The sequence below is a fragment of the Oncorhynchus gorbuscha genome, linkage group LG26, assembly GCF_021184085.1.
Source record: "Oncorhynchus gorbuscha isolate QuinsamMale2020 ecotype Even-year linkage group LG26, OgorEven_v1.0, whole genome shotgun sequence".
Lineage (NCBI taxonomy): Eukaryota > Metazoa > Chordata > Actinopteri > Salmoniformes > Salmonidae > Oncorhynchus > Oncorhynchus gorbuscha.
Genome location: NC_060198.1, coordinates 19,987,097 through 20,007,114, shown reverse-complemented (window position 1 = coordinate 20,007,114; position 20,018 = coordinate 19,987,097). Strand labels below are relative to the sequence as shown.

Genomic DNA, 20,018 nt, shown 5'->3' with positions numbered 1-20,018 from the left:
TTCCGCTCATATAGAATTTGCGGCACGCCGAGTTGTGACGTATAGCCTGGGCTACACACTCCGTACTGTGCAGACGTTTTTGCCATATGAATGTGGATGTAAATTACAAAAGTAAACCAAGAACATCGTCGCACATTCCGTTTTTAAAGACACGGTAAGAACGCACACGTTAAGATCTGCCTGCTCAGATCTTCAATGCAGCGGTTGTTAATTATGTAGGCTATGAAAACGAAAGCAAAATAATTTCAGAGTTCCTTTTTGACTAAACAATATAAATACAGAACTCCCTTGGATGTCGTGTTAACATTAAAATAATCTATTTTTGTAATAATCATGATGTTTTCATCTATTGGAATCATAATTAATTATGCTGGTCTTCAGCAGTGGGGATTCCCCGAAATTGTAGTGCTGCAAAGAGCGCATAATTCCGTCGCGGCTTTTTGTCTTTCTCAATATAACGTCAATGAATACCCTCGAACTGTTAATGTAATAATACAACATAAGCCATGTTTTACTTAATTGTCCATTGTCTCATTAAGGATTTGCCGCGGGCTGCGAGGGGGTTAACCCAAAGACAGAATCGCTGATTCCACCAGCCACTAGGCTAGGGGGATTTCTGAAAGGGAGATTCTGATGAGACAATCCACGGTCCTTCATGGGTGCCGATTGAGAATCAAAGGAATATTTGCTTGACTTAACATTAAACACGTTATAAGATGGAAACTTTACCACACACTAATGCCTTTCTGAACATCCCGACAAGCAGGGCTGTAGCTTAGGGTCTGAGTTTTAGTGAGGTCTGGAAGCACCCCCGCCACCATTTCAATAGATGGTAAGACAGTTGAAGCTCATTAACTGCATTTCTATACAATTTAAAAACACTCAATTGCTATTTGGAGAACCTCAAAAATAGCAAAAATGACCCCAGCCATTATAACATTGGTTGCTGTAGCTTCATTCACCTCGATCTACAAACATATACATTTGAAGTCGGGAAGTTCACATACACTTAGGCTGGAGTCAGTAAGACTCATTTTTAAACCACTCCACACATTTCCTGTTAACAAACTATAGTTTTGGCAAGTCGGTTAGGACATCTAATTTGTGCATGACCCAAGTAATATTTCCAATTGTTTACAGACAGATTATTCCAGTGGGTCAAAAGTTTACCTTCACTAAATTGACTGAGCCTTTAAACAACTTTGAAAATTCCAGAAAATGATGTCTTGGCTTTAGAAGCTTCTCATCCTTGGGAGCAATTTCCAAACGCCTGAAGGTACCACATTCATCTGTACAAACAATAGTACGCAAGTATAAACAACATGGGACCATGCAGCCGTCATACCACTCAAGGAAGGAGACGCGTTCTGTCTCCTAGAGATGAACCTACTGTGGTGCGAAAAGTGCAAATCAATCCCAGAACAACACGCAAAGGACCTTGTGAAGATGCTAGAGGAAACAGGTACAAAATTATCTATATCCACAGTAAAACGAGTCCTTTATCGACATAACCTGAACGGCCGCTCAGCAAGGAAGAATCCACTGCTCCAAAATCACCATAAAAATGCCAGACTACGGTTTGCAACTGCACATGAGGACAAATATAGTACTTTTTGGAGAAATGTCCTCTGGTCTGATGAAACAAAAATAGAACTGTTTGGCCATAATAACCATCATTATGTTTGTAGGAAAAAGGGCGAGGCTTGAAAGCCAATGAACACCATCCCAAACCTGAAGCAGGAGGGTGGCAGTATCATGTTGTGGGGGTGCTTTGCTGCAGGAGGGACTGGTGCACTTCACAAAATAGATGGCATCATGGGGTAGGAAAAGTATGTGGATAATTGAAGCAACATCTCAAGACATCAGTCAGAAAGTTAAAGCTTGGTCGCAAATGGGTCTTCCAAATGCACAATGACCCCAAGCATACTTCCAAAGTTGTGGCGAAATGGCTTAAGGACAACAAAGTCAAGGTTTTGGAGTGGCCATCACAAAGCCCTGACCTCAATCCTATAGAATATTTGTGGGCAGAAATGAAAAGGCGTGTGCGAGCAAGGAGGACTCAGTTACACCAGCTCTGTCAGAGGAAGGGGTCAAAATTCACCCAACTTATTGTGGGAAGCTTGTGGAATGCTACACGAAACATTTGACCTTTTTTTTAAATGAAATTAAACCATTTAAATGGCAATGCTACCAAATACTAATTGAATATATGTAAACTTCTGACCCACTGGGAATGTGATGAAATAAATAAAAGCTGAAATAAATCTCTACCATTATTCTGAAATTTCACATTCTTAAAATAAAGCGGTGATCCTAAAAGACCTAAGACAGGGAATTTTTACTAGGACTAAACATCAGGAATTGTGAAAAACTGAGTTTAAATGTATTTGGCTAAGGTGCATGTAAACTTCTGAATTCAACTAAAGCATATTAGCTAAACAATTAGCCACTACACTTAACTCGCATCAACTCAGCACCGGAATTCAAAACTATAATTGTATATGTACAGAGGGATCTGTTGGCAGAAAAAGTATTTTATTTACAAAAAGGTCAACAAATACGTTTTTACAGATTTGTTGTAGTGTTACAGACAATTTCATGCAATTCTACATGTTTTGCCATGTTTGTATGATACGAGAGTGACTACCAGAACGAATGTGGGCCCTTTGGATGTCAGGACCCCTGGGTACATGCTTTGCGATCCGGGTCGGTAATTCAGCCATGAAAGTTTAGCTGGCTAGACTAACGACTCATTTACCAATCTAAAAAAGGTTAACAGTCATGGTCTAATTAAGTGACTGACAATGTATTTATTTGTATTAAAAAATATTACAGGAGGTCCAGACCTCGGTGTCCTCATATGTAGCTACGGCCCTGGTTATAAGTCCATGTGAATAAACTCCTTAAAAAAGATAGGTTTGTTTTAAAATGTGGGGATATTACATAAACCCCTCCCCCTATTTACTAAACACTTTCATGCACAAATGTTTGGACTATATCTCATTATGGAGAGCTTTGAATGGGATTTTCTGAATGTTAAAGTCATGCAGGTAGTCAGTCAATTGCAGAACTTCTGGAATAGGAAATGTTAATGTCAGAGTCTTTGTAGATGTACATTTGCATAGGTCTACAAACTGTCCAACATCTACCGCACACCTGTCAGCCTACAGATTGCCATGGCAACAAAGGAGAGTGACCCGAGTGGATCCGGAGGACTCTCCAGGCAGAATTCGGGAGTGGCAGGACCGTGGGAATTGGACTTGACTGCAGTGCAGCACAGTTTGAAGTTTGTGAAGAAGCTGGAAGAGCACTATGTTTGTCCCACCTGTAAAGGAGTAGTTCTCAACCCACACCAAACTGGCTGCGGACACATCTTCTGCTACCGCTGCATCCAAGGGCTCCTGTAAGAACAGTAGTGATAACAAAACAGCCATTTACTGCATGTTATGAGTTAATTTACACAGTGATGAGCGGTATGGGGGGGGGGGGGGTCAAATCCATTTTAATTCCAGTCAGTCTAGGAGTTGAATCGAAATTCTATTTGTGATTTGACAATGGTCCTTTCCCCTCTGAAGATTGTATTATTGTTTAAGTAAAAAAATATGTCTCCAAGCTGACTGAAATTGAACTGGAATCAGCCCTCAATTACCAGCCCTCAATTACCAGCCCTCAATTGTGCAAGATCTGTCACAATTTAAAGGGGAAGTTGGTAGAGAACAGCACTTACAACGCCAGGGTTGTGGGTTCGATTTCCATGGGGGACCTGTACGAAAATGTACACTGTCACTACTAGAAGTTGCTCCGGATAAGAGTGTCGTCAGTTAGGTGGTTTCTCACCCTGAAAGTAGTCCATGGGCCAGGAGAAATGAATCCGTGCTTTTTTTTTTAACTGCCACTGCAAACTTCAGCCACCACAAGATTGGAAATGAAAGCATTTGAGCATTGTTTTTTTTAATGGCCACATGACCATAAAGTAACATCAAACCAAATTATGGAGTGGATTGTAGTTGATTTCAAGTGATTCGGCCTTTAAATATATATATATATATATTTTAAAGTTGTGAATTAATCAAGTTACACAATTCTGAATTTACTATTTAATCATGTGTTAGCCCATTGAGCTAAAGGGCCATTCTTTGATACTGTAGGTAGCATATGTCATAAGTTAAAAGTCAGCAATCATATTGAAATGTGATGCTCTCTTTTGTGCAGGGAAAACTCCCCAGCCACCACCCCTGCCTGTCCTTTGGACAGAGGTTTGATCAAATCTGATGAGGTGAGATTAAGAAACCATGGTTCATTTGGGAAGAAAGCTAAATATATGAAGAAATACTTTAGGCATACTTTATTCAGAATTACTTTCGCAGAGTACAGTTTTACTGATAACACAACTGATGTCTACTTTGCATTTTCACTGGTACATAAAAATATTTTGGGGGTTTTACTTTTCATGAAACTTTAAGACACCCAACCTACTTAATTTGTAAGACAAAAAATTTTATTGACAGAAATTAAACAATCATGAGTGTCTTGAAATGTAAAACAATACTACACAATTGTACCGTTTCCTGCAGGTTTTCCAAGACAATTGCTGCAAAAGGGAGATCTCAAATTTAGAAGTTTACTGCACAAACTCCCCCAACTGCTCCCACAGAATGACATTATGTCGGTTGCAGGTAAATCCCACAAGACACCACAAGTACAAAATGTTACCCGTTGCTGTAGTAAATGAGAGAAAACATCAGTTAAAACAGGACTGTAAAATAAATCATTAACAAATGCTCAGACAGCAACATGACCAAACATTTAATACATTGTATACATTCCCTCTCTTTCTCAGGAGCATCTACAGGCATGTCAGTTTGAGTCATTGCAGTGTTACAATGCAGGCTGCAGTGAGACCATGCAACGTAAGGACCTGCAGGAGCACCTCAGAATCAGCTGCTCCTACCGTATGGAGCCCTGTCACTACTGCAAGCATCCTTACACATGCTGCCAGCTCGAGGTGAATGCCAGAGGAATTGACTGTTTTAATATGTTCTTACTCTTGCAATGGTCAGGGTTTACGTTTTATGATATGAGGACTTTCGATTTGCTGTTGTCCCCGGTGGTTTATTTGGGATTTTCTAAGATGGTGGAACGGTCCTCAGGCTCAACATAGTATTTTTACTCTGTTATGAAACCCATAACTAGCCTACTGATTTTGCTGCACCTGTTATGTCTAGGTGTCTTAGGCCTAGGTAACCGGATTTAAGTGCATATACAGTACATGAAAAATCACTGTATGCACCTAGGTGTTGAATGCATGTACCCCGGACACAGCTACCTTAACTTAGGTCCAAGGCCAGCTCCCTCTTGATCTTTTGGTCAGCCAGTCCCAGCTATTATTATTTGTTCAGATGGTGACAAAATAAATATGTACCAAACTACGAAAAGGCCTGCCCATTCAAAGAGGTTAACTAACACAAAGAAACAAACAAAAGGGTGGCTGGGGGGCTTCTGGCCTCCTCTCTTTCTCTGACTGACAATCACTTTAATTGGCTGCACCTGATGTGTTTCTCAAGGCTTAGCTCAGCATGTAGACCTGATTGCTGCCACCTGGGGATGGAGTGTGGAAGTGTATCCTGGAAATGTGTTGCCTAACTCTCTGCTAACACTATGCTACCCCCCATATCATAACAAGTAATATTAAGGAAGTGGATTGTCCTTCAACTGTGTTCCCTCTCTAACCCTTGGTTGTACTACATTTAGCCAAAGATTATTTTTACAGTCTGGGAATTACATACAGTAATTCTCCCAACAGGTGGCGCAAGTGACTTGAATGTATGTTTGAATCCCTCACACTTACTGCAGTCTCTTAACAGTTCACAAAACTACAAGTGCCTTTGACAACACTTGAACGAAGCTCTTTTCAGTCTATTATGATATGATACTGTAAGTCACTAAGAAGGAACATCCTTCTTAATAATCACTTATTATTTCTGTCCTGTTCCACCAGGATCATGAGAGGCATTCATGCCCAGAGGTTGAAATCAAGTGCCCCAACAAATGCTCCCAGATGATTAAAAGATGCATGGTAAATATTCAGATATGACCATAACATTTGTTTTATTTGCTGAATGTATTGTTTGAAGAGGCTCATTTATTGTTTGAAGAAGGATTTTCTATATTCCTTGACATTTTGCCACAAGCACATACATTGATTGTAGAAAACATTAGGAACACCTGCTCTTTCCATGACAGACTGACCAGGTGAATCCAGGTGAAAGCAATGATCCCTAATTGATGTCACTTGTAAAAATCCACTTCAATCAGTGTAGGGGAGACAAATTAAAGAAGTATTCTTAAGACATGAATTGTGTATGTGTGCCATTCAGAGGGTAAGTGGGCAAGACAAAAGATGTAAGTGCCTTTGAACGGGGTAGGTGCCAGGCACACCGGTTTGAGTGTCAAGAACTGCAACGCTGCTGGGTTTTTCACGCTCAACAGTTTGTCTGTATCAAGAATGGTCCACCACCCAAAGGACATCCAGCCAACTTGACACAACTGTGGGAAGCATTGGAGCCAACATGGGCCAAAATCCCTGTGGAACACGTTCAACACCATGTGGAGTCCATGCCCCAGCAAATTGAGGCTGTTCTGGGGGGAAAAGGGGATGAAAGAAAAGGGGATGAAACTCAATATTAGAAAGTGATCCTTATGATTTGTACACTTGGTGTATAATACACTTTACAGCTGTTTGTAAAACTGTATGAGTGTGTAGAACTGTATGAGTGTGTAGAACTAATTTGGTTCCTGATTCTACATCTCACCCAATCTCACTTATCATTTTCTGTCTGACTTCTCTTCTCCCCTCTCTTTTTCACCTTTTTATACCCTCCCCCTCACTTTCCCTCTCTGACTAACACCTCTTTGCTTTTAATGTACTCTCTATCACACAGCTTGAAGACCATGCTGACCAGTGTCCTGAGGTGCAGACGGACTGTGTTTTTAAGAAATATGGCTGCTTTGTCCGGGTTGGTGGACATATTTTCCCACTCTGTGCTTTAAATTCTAATTCTACGCCAAAGGAAATCTAGTTGTAGTCGGACAATCTCAATTTATTGGTTGGGCTGGAAGCTCCAAAGTCGCAATGATAGAAATAGACAGAAATACTGTCCGTGTGGCTGGTCTCTGACGATCCCACAGGTGAAGAAGCCCAATGTGGAGGTCCTGGACTGGCATGGTTACACGTGGTCTGAGGTTGTGAGGCCAGTTGGACATACTGCCAAATTCTCTAAACAACGTTGGAGGTGGCTCACGGTAGAGAAATTAACAAAATTATCTGGCAACAGTTCTGGAGGACATTCCTGCAGTCAGCTTGTCAAATGCACACTCCCTCAAAACTTGAGACATCTGTGACATTGTATTGTGTGACAAAACTGCACATTTTAGAGTGACTTTTTATTGTCCCTAGCACAAGGTGCACTTGTGTAATGATCATGCTGTTTTATCAACTTCTTGATATGCCACACCTGGATGGATTATTTTAGAAAAGGAGAAATGCTCACTAACAGGAATGTAAATAATAATAATAATAATATATGCCATTTAGCAGACGCTTTTATCCAAAGCGACTTACAGTCATGTGTGCATACATTCTACGTATGGGTGGTCCCGGGGATCGAACCCACTACCCTGGCGTTACAAGCGCCATGCTCTACCAACTGAGCTACAGAAGGACCAGACACATAGGTTATGTATAATGGTGCCAGTGGTGAGAGCGCGTGGTGAGGAGACAGATTCTCGCCACGCCACCTGGTAGGAGCGACCTGTCAGGTAGGACGCAATCCAAGCGTGGGCCGGGCCGGAGATGCCCAACTCGGAGAGGGTGGAGAGGAGGATCTGATGGTTCACAGTATCGAAGACAGCCGATTGGTCTAGAAGGATGAGAGCAGAGGAGAGAGAGTTAGCTTTAGCAGTGCGGAGTGCCTCTGTGATACAGAGAAGAGCAGTCTCAGTTGAATGACTAGTCTTGAAACCTGACTGATTTGGATCAAGAAGGTCATTCTGAAAGAGATAGCGGGAAAGCTGGCCAAGGACGGCACGTTCAAGAGTTTTGGAGAGAAAAGAAAGAAGGGATACTGGTCTGTAGTTGTTGACATCGGAGGGATCGAGTGTAGGTTTTTTCAGAAGGGGTGCAACTCTCGCTCTCTTGAAGACGGAAGGGACGTAGCCAGCGGTCAGGGATGAGTTGATGAGCGAGGTGAGGTAAGGGAGAAGGTCTCCGGAAATGGTCTGGAGAAGAGAGGAGGGGATAGGGTCAAGCGGGCAGGTTGTTGGGCGGCCGGCCGTCACAAGACGCGAGATTTCATCTGGAGAGAGAGGGGAGAAAGAGGTCAGAGCACAGGGTACGGCAGTGTGAGCAGAACCAGCGGTGTCGTTTGACTTAGCAAACGAGGATCGGATGTCGTCGACCTTCTTTTCAAAATGGTTGACGAAGTCATCTGCAGAGAGGGAGGAGGGGGGAGGATTCAGGAGGGAGGAGAAGGTGGCAAAGAGCTTCCTAGGGTTAGAGGCAGATGCTTGGAATTTAGAGTGGTAGAAAGTGGCTTTAGCAGCAGAGACAGAGGAGGAAAATGTAGAGAGGAGGGAGTGAAAGGATGCCAGGTCCGCAGGGAGGCGAGTTTTCCTCCATTTCCGCTCGGCTGCCCGGAGCCCTGTTCTGTGAGCTCGCAATGAGTCGTCGAGCCACGGAGCGGGAGGGGAGGACCGAGCCGGCCTGGAGGATAGGGGACATAGAGAGTCAAAGGATGCAGAAAGGGAGGAGAGGAGGGTTGAGGAGGCAGAATCAGGAGATAGGTTGGAGAAGGTTTGAGCAGAGGGAAGAGATGATAGGATGGAAGAGGAGAGAGTAGCAGGGGAGAGAGAGCGAAGGTTGGGACGGCGCGATACCATCCGAGTAGGGGCAGTGTGGGAGGTGTTGGATGAGAGCGAGAGGGAAAAGGATACAAGGTAGTGGTCGGAGACTTGGAGGGGAGTTGCAATGAGGTTATTTGAAGAACAGCATCTAGTAAATATGAGGTCGAGCGTATTGCCTGCCTTGTGAGTAGGGGGGGGAGGTGAGAGGGTGAGGTCAAAAGAGGAGAGGAGTGGAAAGAAGGAGGCAGAGAGGAATGAGTCAAAGGTAGACGTGGGGAGGTTAAAGTCGCCCAGAACTGTGAGAGGTGAGCCGTCCTCAGGAAAGGAGCTTATCAAGGCATCAAGCTCATTGATGAACTCTCCGAGGGAACCTGGAGGGCGATAAATGATAAGGATGTTAAGCTTGAAAGGGCTGGTAACTGTGACAGCATGGAATTCAAACATCAGCCTTACCCATCGTGACAAGTTAATGTCAATACAGTATGTATAATGAGTGTTATAATTTGTATGTCATTGTTTGGCATATCATTCCTAAACATGTCTAGACATGACAGGCAGTTGTATGGCAACAGATGATTGCCACACAACTAATTGTTATTTCTTTCTGTGTGGACAGGAGAGGAGAGCCCAAGTTCAAGTTCATGAGGAAACTGCTCTCAATGACCATATCCTCCTGGTTCTGGGGAGCAACACCAAGCTGGAGACACAGGTAGGACCAATCACTACCCAGAACCTTTCTCAATTTAGGATTCAGCCCTTATAGTGCCTAGATCAATGTACCAAAGGGCAAGTTGTACCTGGAGACTTAGACCATTCCTCTGACCCGGCAGATGGCAATCCTCCAGCAGGAGGTGCTGCTGAGGCACAAGGAGCTCCAGGAGAGGAGCCGCCAGGTCAGCGGTCTGGAGAAGAAGGTCCACCCACTGGCCCAGCAGGTCAGCCGATGTGACAACACCCTGTCTGCAGTACAGGTAAGAAGCAGTACTGTATTGTAACCAATACAACACCCAGAGGCCTGGCTGGTCTAGTGGTAATGTTGCAGCATTTCTATGGTGTAGGTATACGTTTGAATCTGGCCTACTGCCCTTTTACACAGCCACTCTCAGTCTTTCCCCACTTGCATCTTCTCTCTGTTAAAAAAATCTGAAAATACCTTAAAAATATTTATGGAAATAATGCACTCTTTCTGCAGTGCAGGTAAGAAGCAGGAATCATTCATTCACACATTGCAATTAATATAATCCTTTGGTCATAGGAATCAAAACTTTAGGATTCTCATGAGAAGAGAGACTACCTGTAATTATTGTGTTTGAGGGCATGCAACAGAAAACGTTTTAAAACATTTTGTTTGGTGCCTAATGATTATGAACACTACCCATGTAAATACTAGTACTGAAAATAAAGTGTTACCGTTTTCTGGTCGTCCATGTACAGAGGTCTCTGGAGGAGCAGCGGGATCACATCTCCAGCGTCCAGCTCCAGCTCGAGGAGCTATCCAGCGTGTTTGGCCCTGGTGTGGCCCGGGAGGAACTGGGCCAAATCAGAAAATCCCTGGACGCCCTCAGACAGCAGGTGTCCGTCACGGAGGGGCTCAAAGATCACCTGGGTGAGTGGAGGAGGTCCTTAATGGTCTGGGTGAACTAAAGGTGGATTAGAAATCATTCTTATGGTTTCCACCGACAGTAAGCCCATGAAGTGTGAAAAGTGGGTCTTGTGAAATGTAACTGGGTTATTTGAATTATGGTAAAACTGCCTCTGTCTTTGGCAGCATATTCCACAAAAACTGTTAGGCCAATGATCTTATGTCTTTAAAGCTTTTGAGCGATTATGAGCAAATAATTAACATTGTACTGACATTTATTAAAATTACTTGTGGATTAATTAAATATAAAAAATGTAATCGCCCATCTTTCCCCCAGGGGAGTTGAAGGAGACCTACATGCGCCACTCACGCCTCCTCAGCATCCATACGGCGCAGCTGGAGTGCAACGAGGAGCACTTCAGAGAGCTCGAGTCCACCTCGTACGACGGCAAGCTCATCTGGAAGCTCCGCGACTACCGCAAGAGAAAGGAGGCCGGGTCTCAAGGCCAGGGACCGTGCCTGAGCAGCGCGCCCTTCCACACGGGCCGCAGTGGCTACAAAATGGCCGCCAGGGCCTACCTGAACGGCGACGGGGCCGGCCGGGACACCCACCTGTCTCTCTACGTGGTCCTCATGAGGGGCGACTTCGACCCCCTCCTGCCCTGGCCCTTCAGACAGCCTGTGTCATTGTCAGTGCTGGACCAGAGCGGCACCAACAACCACCTGACTATGAGTTTCAAACCCGACCCAGAAAACACCAGCTTCCACCGGCCCGGCTCGGCCGCTGCAACTGCCAACGCCCCCACCAATGTGGCTTCTGGTTTCCAGTGCTTTGCCTCGCATGCCCAGCTGGAGACACCCAAGAACGCCATATACGTGAGAGACGATACGCTCTTTGTTAAGGTCAAAGTAGACACGAGCGGTTTGGAGGACTTGTAGAGGGGCCTTAAAGAACTGGTTTGAGATCATTTCAAAAACAGTTAGCTAATGCTTCAAAGCACAGTGCAGGCCAATGCTTCAGCTGTACTCCAAATTTAGCAAACAGAAAGTGTCAGCAAATCCATGCATTTTTCCCCCACATATTGCAGTGAAGTATTTACATTTTTTTATTGCTTTAGCCTTGTCTGCAGACTGCTTGTATATGTTCACTGAGGATTCAAGTGTTAATGCTCCCCACATATATTGTATTTTGTGGTAAAGTCCTACAATCAGAGAGCATGCAATCTATTAATTGTCAATTGATGACATCTCAGGGATTAATGGACAGCTGTTAAAAAGTAGTTGATGTAATTGTAATAACTTTACTGAATAAGCCAATGTACGTTGAAGGTTTATATACATTATTTAGAAATGTAAACGTTATAAAAGTAAGAATGCTTATTCATTAAAGTTATTATAAGGTGTTATCATTGAGTGAATTGTTACATGTGTTTTTTCTTAAATTTTGTGGTACATGCATAACAATCATCCATGCGTTTTGTTTATAAATGATTGTTTTTGTTTAAAGTAATTAGGGAAACCAAACGTGCTTGTTCAAGTAGTGATGAGTAGAGTTGAAGTGACATTATTTTTAATGCTATAAAGTAAACAAAAGTAATGTAGGTTCTATGTCATTGTGTTACCACCTTGAAAATAAGACCTATAAGGACCTTGAATTCCCTCCAATGGCAAACTTATTGGGGGAAGGGTCTATATTAAAGAAAATTATTAGCTAATCACACCCTTTTTAGTATTTTTTTTTTACAATTTGAGGATCGGGTGTCTAAAGAGTGTAGTTTGTTTTTTCTTAAATGTCATGCCCAGATGCCAATTCAACAACTGTGATAGAAAAATGACATTTACCTGATCTGTTTGATATTAATATACTTAACTAATAGTGTGACATTTATGTTCTATTACATGTCTGTGTGAATTGAGAGGAGCCTAAAAACCTACAGCTGGCATTTCATAGATAAATGTGGTGGGTGTAACCAGGAGAGAGAGCCTGGAGGAATAAAACAAAACCCTTATTGTATCTAGTCCTTCTTGCATCTGGGAAACAACACCAGAGGCAGATGACCACAGGATAAACCCAAAGTGGCTTATGGTGCCCCCAATCTGCATGGGAGGGGTGGATCCAGCCATGACTTAGTATCAGTTACATAAAAACGCTGCATTATCTGTAAAAGTTAGGCTACTAGGCCCAACAGTCGAGTGTGTTGGGTTGACTAGTCTCATTATTGCAACAATTAATGAATATTAAATGAAGATGATTGTTTGAACAAATTACAAAGTCTCAGTATGAATTTTCCACGACACAACCCACAACCCACAACTGAACGACTTGATTAGTTTAGTGTTAGCTAGCTACATAGCTGTCTTTGCTGTCTTCGTATCATCGTATCATCGTATCCAAGATAATTGTGTTGTTTAGGTTTAGAGTGTGTAGTCTTAGAGTGATTATCTTAATTTACCGAGGTTAACTAGCCAGCTATTTGTCGTCCTTAACGTAGGTGACTCTGCTAGCTAGCCAACAGCTAGCCAACGCTAATCTTCTGTATAGAACTCAACTACCCGAATCGCATTCACAGGTTGTATCAATTTTCACTTCATTTTCATTACAGTACAACGGTTTGATTTGTTTGATCGTAGCTATTAGCTACATAGCCGTCTTTGTATCAAAGATAATTGTGTAGTCTAGAGCGATTTTCTAGGTTCCCATCTATTGAGCACGTAACGTAAACAACACTGCTAGCTAGCCTGCTAGCCCCGAATAGCAACACTGCAGAAACTATTACACTCAACGGAACGACTTGATTAGTGTAGTGTCAACAACGCAGCCACTGCCAGCTAACACTTCAGCAGTACTGTATCATTTTAATCATTTTTAGTCAATAAGATTCTTGCTACGTAGCTTAACTTTCTGAACATTCGAGTGTAGTCCACTTGTCATTCCAATCTCCTTTGCATTAGCGTAGCCTCTTCTGTAGCCTGTCAACTATGTGTCGGTTTATCCCTGTTCTCTCCTCTCTGCACAGACCATACAAACGCTCCTCACCGCGTGGCAAACCCTACTCTGGTGGTCCCAGCGCGCACGACCCACGTGGAGTTCCAGGTCTCCGGTAGCCTCTGGAACTGCCAATCTGCGGTCAACAAGGCAGAGTTCATCTCAGCCCATGCCTCCCTCCAGTCCCTCGACTTCTTGGCCCTGACGGAAACATGGATCACCACAGACAACACTGCTACTCCTACTGCTCTCTCTTCGTCCGCCCACGTGTTCTCGCACACCCCGGGCGTCTGGTCAGCGGGGTGGTGGCAGGATCCTCATCTCTCCCAAGTGGTCATTCTCTCTTTCTCCCCTTACCCATCTGTCTATCGCCTCCTTTGAATTCCATGCTGTCACAGTTACTAGCCCTTTCAAGCTTAACATCCTTATCATTTATCAGGTTCCCTCGGAGATATTGATGCCTTGATAAGCTCCTTTCCTGAGGACGCTCACCTCTCACAGTTCTGGGCGACTTTAACCTCCCCACGTCTACCTTTGACTCTTTCCTCTCTGCCTCCTTCTTTCCACTCCTCTCCTCTTTTGACCTCACCCTCTCACCTTCCCCCTAACAAGGCAGGCAATACCTCATCTTTACTAGATGCTGTTCTTCCACTAACCTCATTGCAACTCCCCTCCAAGTCTCCGACCACTGCCTTCCTTTTCCCTCTCGCTCTCATCCAACACCTCCCACACTGCCCCTACTCGGATGGTATCGCGCCGTCCCAACCTTCGCTCTCTCCCCCGCTAATCTCCTCTTCCATCCTATCATCTCTTCCCTCCGCTCAAACCTTCTCCCACCTATCTCCTGATTCTGCCTCCTCAACCCTCCTCTCCTCCCTCTCTGCATCCCTTGACTCTCTATGTCCCCTATCCTCCAGGCCGGCTCGGTCCTCCCCTCCCGCTCCGTGGCTCGATGACTCATTGCGAGCTCACAGAACAGGGCTCCGGGCAAAATGGAGGAAAACTCGCCTCCCTGCGGACCTGGCATCCTTTCACTCCCTCCTCTCTACATTTTCCTCCTCTGTCTCTGCTGCTAAAGCCACTTTCTACCACGCTAAATTCCAAGCTGCTGCCTCTAACCCTAGGAAGCTCTTTGCCACCTTCTCCTCCCTCCTGAATCCTCCGCCCCCTCCCCCCTCCTCCCTCTCTGCAGATGACTTCGTCAACCATTTTGAAAAGAAGGTCGACGACATCCGATCCTCGTTTGCTAAGTCAAACGACACTGCTGGTTCTGCTCACACTGCCCTACCCTGTGCTCTGACCTCTTTCTCCCCTCTCTCTCCAGATGAAATCTCGCGTCTTGTGACGGCCGGCCGCCCAACAACCTGCCCGCTTGACCCTATCCCCTCCTCTCTTCTCCAGACCATTTCCGGAGACCTTCTCCCTTACCTCACCTCGCTCATCAACTCATCCCTGACCGTTGGCTACGTCCCTTCCGTCTTCAAGAGAGCGAGAGTTGCACCCCTTCTGAAAAAACCTACACTCGATCCCTCCGATGTCAACAATTACAGACCAGTATCCCTTCTTTCTTTTCTCTCCAAAACTCTTGAGACGTGCTGTCCTTGGCCAGCTCTCCCGCTATCTCTCTCTGAATGACCTTCTTGATCCAAATCAGTCAGGTTTCAAGACTAGTCATTCAACTGAGACCTCTCCTCTGTAAGAATCCGCAGCTATGCTCTCATCCTTCTAGATCTATCGGCTGCCTTCGATACTGTGAACCATCAATCCTCCTCTCCACCCTCTCCGAATCTCCGTTAGTTGCGTCCTACCTGACAGTCTCCTACCAATCTGCTCCTCAAATGTCCCCCAGGGCTCTGTTCTTGGATTCTCGCTATACACCAAGTCACTTGGCTCTGTCATAACCTCACATGGTCTCTCTTATCATTGCTAGCAGACGACACACAATTATCTTCTCCTTTCCCCCTTCTGAGTTCGCATCTCTGCATGTCTGGCAGACATAAGTGTGGATGACGCACCACCTCAAGCTGATTAAGGACTGCCCGTGATCTCGCCAAACAACTCCATTGTGTCCTCCTCCCAGAGCGCCAGAACCTTGGCGTGATCCTGGACAACACCCTGTCGTTCTCAACTAACATCAAGGCGGTGGCCCGTTCCTGTAGGTTCATGCTCTACAACATCCGCATTATGCCTCAACAATTAAATCCAGGCACTTGTCATCTCCCGTCTGGATTACTGCAATGATTAAACCCCTTCAACTGATTGTTCTCTCACGACCCCGCTCCTCCGTTCTCTCCACTGGCTTCCAGTTGAAGCTATCAAAGACCATGGTGCTGCCTAGTAAGGCCCTACACCCAAACAAGGGCACTTTCATCCACCTCTGGCCTGCTCGCCTCCCTACCACTGAGGAAGTACAGCTCCCGCTCAGCCCAGTCAAAACTGTTCGCTGCCCTGGCAATGGTGGAACAAACTCCCTCACGAAGGACAGCGGAGTCAATCACCACCTTCCGGAGACACCTGAAACCCCACCTCTTTAAATAGGTTAAGTAATCCCTCTCACCCCACCCCTAAGTTTTAGATGCACTATTGTTAAGTGACACTGGATGTCATAAGGCACCAATTTGTAAGTCGCTCTGGATAAGAGCGTCTGCTAAATGACTTAAATGTAAACACTGTGCATGTTGGCTCAAACGTAAATTAACCTTAAAAGTAAAATGCAATGTGCTGCTCTGTACCGTGTCTTCTATTGAATGCCAGCCTATGTTTCCGGGATGAGTACAACAAAATGGCACTCAAGCGCAACAAGAAAAATATATGTAACACTGTAACCATTGTTTAGTGGACTACACAAATCCCAACAGTAGTATTGCAGCGCAAGACAAATGAACTAATTCTGGAAACCTAGTAGTTACCAATTATTAGCCATAAGTTAATTGTTTGAGTTGTTTCATTTTGCTCTCTTTCAGAGATACAGCAAGCTACAGTGGGGCAAAAAAGTATTTAGTCAGCCACCAATTGTGCAAGTTCTCCCACTTAAAAATATGAGAGGCCTGTAATGTTCATCATAGGTACAATTCAACTATGACAGACAAAATGAGAAAAAAAATCCAGAAAATCACATTGTAGGATTTTGAATGAATGTATTTGCAAATTATGGTGGAAAATAAGTATTTGGTCACCTACAAACAAGCAAGATTTCTGGCTCTCACAGACCTGTAACTTCTTCTTTAAGAGGCTCCTCTGTCCTCCACTCGTTACCTGTATTAATGGCGCCTGTTTGAACTTGTTATCAGTATAAAAGACACCTGTCCACAACCTCAAACAGTCACACTCCAAACTCCACTATGGCCAAGATCAAAGAGCTGTCAAAGGACACCAGAAAAAAATTGTAGACCGGCACCAGGCTGAGAAGACTGAATCTGCAATAGGTAAGCAGCTTGGTTTGAAGAAATCCACTGTGGGAGCAATTATTAGGAAACGGAAGACATACAAGACCACTGATAATCTTCCTCGATCTGGGACTCCACACAAGATCTCACCCTGTGGGGTCAAAATTATCACAAGAACGGTGAGCAAAAATCCCAGAACCACACGGGGACCTAGTGAATGACCTGTAGAGAGCTGGGACCAAAGTAACAAAGCCTACCATCAGTAACACACTATGCCGCCAGGGACACAAATCCTGCAGTGCCAGACGTGTCCCCCTGCTTAAGCCAGTACATATCCAGGCCCGTCTGAAGTTTGCTAGAGAGCATTTGGATGATCCAGAAGAAGATTGGGAGAATGTCATATGGTCAGATGAAACCAAAATATAACTTTTTGGTGAAAACTCAACTCGTCGTGTTTGGAAGTCAAAGAATGCTGAGTTGCATCCAAAGAACACCATACCTACTGTGAAGCATGGGGGTGGAAACATCATGCTTTGCGGCTGTTTTTCTCAAAGGGACCAGGACGACTGATCCGTGTAAAGGAAATAATGAATGGGGCCATGTATCGTGAGATTTTGAGTGAAAACCTTCCATCAGCAAGGGCATTGAAGATAAAACTTGTCTGGGTCTTTCAGCATGACAATTATCCCAAACACACCACCTGGGCAACGAAGGAGTGGCTTCAGAAGAAGCATTTCAAGGTCCTGGAGTGGCCTAGCCAGTCTCCAGATCTCAACCCCATAGAAAATCTTTGGAGGGAGTTGAAAGTCCGTGTTGCCCAGCAACAGCCCCAAAACATCACTGCTCTAGAGGAGATCTGCATGGAGGAATGGGCCAAAATACCAGCAACAGTGTGTGAAAACCTTGTGAAGACTTACAGAAATTACCTCTGTCATTGCCAACAAAGGGTATATAACAAAGTATTGAGATAAACTTTTGTTATTGACCAAATACTTAATTTCCACCATAATTTGCAAATAAATTCATTCAAAATCCTACAATGTGATTTTCTGGATTTTTTTTTCTCATTTTGTCTGTCATAGTTGAAGTGTACCTATGATGAACATTACAGGCCTCTCTCATCTTTATAAGTGGGAGAACTTGCACAATTGGTGGCTGACTAAATACTTTTTTGCCCCACTCTATCTTTAGAAGCTCTTGATATATGTCTCTCATATCTTCACACTGAGAACTAAGCATATACAACAGACAGTTGCTGTATAATGAAGGCATGATCATTTGGTCTCACAGAAAGCTAAAGTTAACATGCATTTGATTTATGCATTAAAACTGTTCTCATTCAATACGGCTATTTATCAATGAATGCATAATGTTTGGCTCCATATTTTGTAGGCTGAGGCTGCAGATCTGAAGGTAATCGCCCTGTTCCGCCCTGTCAGTTCCCCTGGAAGCCCCTTCCCCCGAGCTGAAGATCCGAATCACATCCTGGCAATGTGTTTCTTTACCTTTACCCACCCATTTCTGTGGTCACCCTACCTTCCCATTTCTCACTGTCAATTGTAATGATAATTATATTTACCAGTGAAATGACAAGGCAGAATCTGCATTCCAACCATTTCATCCCAATAAGTATAATGGGAATGCGCATTAGATCTTCTTGAATTATATGCAGTGTCGCTCTGGATAAGAGCGTCTGCTAAATGACTTAAATGTAAATGTTTCAAAGTACTGTGTTTTATTTTAAGTTTGTTACATGCTTTTTTCCCTTACATTGTGTTTACATGCATAACACTTATGTGCATCACATCTCGTTGTGAGATGCCATTTATTTGTCCTACTATGCCTTTGATAGAGATTGGCAGGGAACAATCTTTAGTAACCTTTTCCTACGTACTGTATCTGAAACCACTGTGGGATGGACATGAACCAGCAAAGACAGTGTGTGCGGGTCATTATTCTTATGACTGTGTTAACGGTAAAGCAACATTGTGAGCTTTCATGTAAAAACATTATAGGATGCCAATGCATAATAAAAAATGACACTTCAGATGCAGTTATACATTTCTATGGGAATGGGGTGCTTTTCTGGGTAAATACTGAAATACCAAGGCTGGGATTCAATCTGAGGCACGTTACAGAGCAGCGAACTAAGCGAAAGAAAATTAATGTGATCTATGAGAAAGAAATTACCTTTAAAAAGGTGCATTACTGGATAGTACGCTGCTCCATTATGGAATCCCGGCCTAAGCCTTAAAAATAATGGAAGAGTAACAACACACATGAATGGACCACAACAACCATATTTATGAATTAATGGTGCTAGTTTATTCAAAAAGCAGACACGTTTCAACCATAGTCTTGTCAAAATGACAGCCTTGTCATTCTGTCTGACTCTACAGAAACACATGGTTCTACTTTACAGAAATACGAAAGCAAATATATACAATGCATGTATGTAAATGCCTTAAATCTCAAAGAAAGTTCAGCAAGTTCAGATTGGAACATTTGGAGAGAAAAAATGATGACAGACAGATCCAGTAACTTTGGGCAGGTGCTGGAAGTCAAAGTAAATGTTAATAAACAAAAAGTAAAGTAGACGTGGCACACAGATCTTGTGGTTTAAGGAAACAAATGTTCACATTTCAACATATACCTATGGTAGATAAATTACAAGATGTTATAATACTGTTTATGAATCAAATAGCTATGATGAGTACTCTCTCATCTGTGTCTGTGGGACTGAGTTGGGATCAGGAGCTTGAGCTGACAATTGATTCATGTCTTGGTGATAAAAACCTACAGCTGGCATTCCATAGATAAGATGTGGTGTGTGACCCGAGATAGAGATAGCCTGGAGGAGTAGAAAAATCCCTTATTTTGCAGATGACCACAGGATGAACCCAGGATGGCTTGTGGTGCCCCCCCCCCCCCCCCCACCAATCAGCATGAGGGGAGTGGAATCAGCCATGACTAAGCATTTTGGGGTCTCCTACTGTAATTAAAGATCTCTGTTTTGTCATTAAAGGTTAAGCTCTCGGCAACACACACTTCGGAGTGTGTGGTCGACCAGCTTCATTCTAATTAATCAATATTAAATAAAGATGATTGTAATTTCTTAAAACAAAGTCTCATTCAGCACTATGAATTTCTACAACAAAACTTT

The 20,018-nt window shown here is 43.7% G+C and overlaps 1 protein-coding gene across 3 annotated transcripts; it reads left to right on the top strand.

Annotated features, from left to right (window-relative positions):
- Positions 1-12,748, top strand: LOC124016465 (TNF receptor-associated factor 5-like). Of its 3 annotated transcripts, none has more exons than XM_046332039.1 (11): positions 1-154; positions 3,164-3,403; positions 4,213-4,276; positions 4,575-4,676; positions 4,841-5,005; positions 5,999-6,076; positions 6,942-7,016; positions 9,518-9,610; positions 9,732-9,872; positions 10,336-10,507; positions 10,821-12,748. In XM_046332039.1, exons 1-11 carry the CDS (start codon positions 87-89, stop codon positions 11,420-11,422), a joined length of 1,800 nt encoding a protein of 599 aa, XP_046187995.1. In that variant the 5' UTR covers positions 1-86; the 3' UTR covers positions 11,423-12,748. The 3 variants fall into 3 exon arrangements, with proteins under 3 accessions (XP_046187995.1, XP_046187998.1, XP_046187996.1); XM_046332040.1 differs by having other exon boundaries at positions 51-154; positions 3,110-3,403; XM_046332042.1 differs by lacking the exon at positions 3,164-3,403.
- Positions 12,749-20,018: the final 7,270 nt, after the last annotated feature.

Excerpts from the sequence above, each read along its gene's own strand:
- LOC124016465 (XM_046332039.1), top strand. The coding sequence starts at position 87 with ATGAATGTGGATGTAAATTACAAAAGTAAACCAAGAACATCGTCGCAC. Across the intron at positions 3,404-4,212 it reads CGCTGCATCCAAGGGCTCCT|GGAAAACTCCCCAGCCACCA; the intron begins GTAAGAACAGTA and ends TCTTTTGTGCAG. Across the intron at positions 6,077-6,941 it reads AGATGATTAAAAGATGCATG|CTTGAAGACCATGCTGACCA; the intron begins GTAAATATTCAG and ends TCTATCACACAG.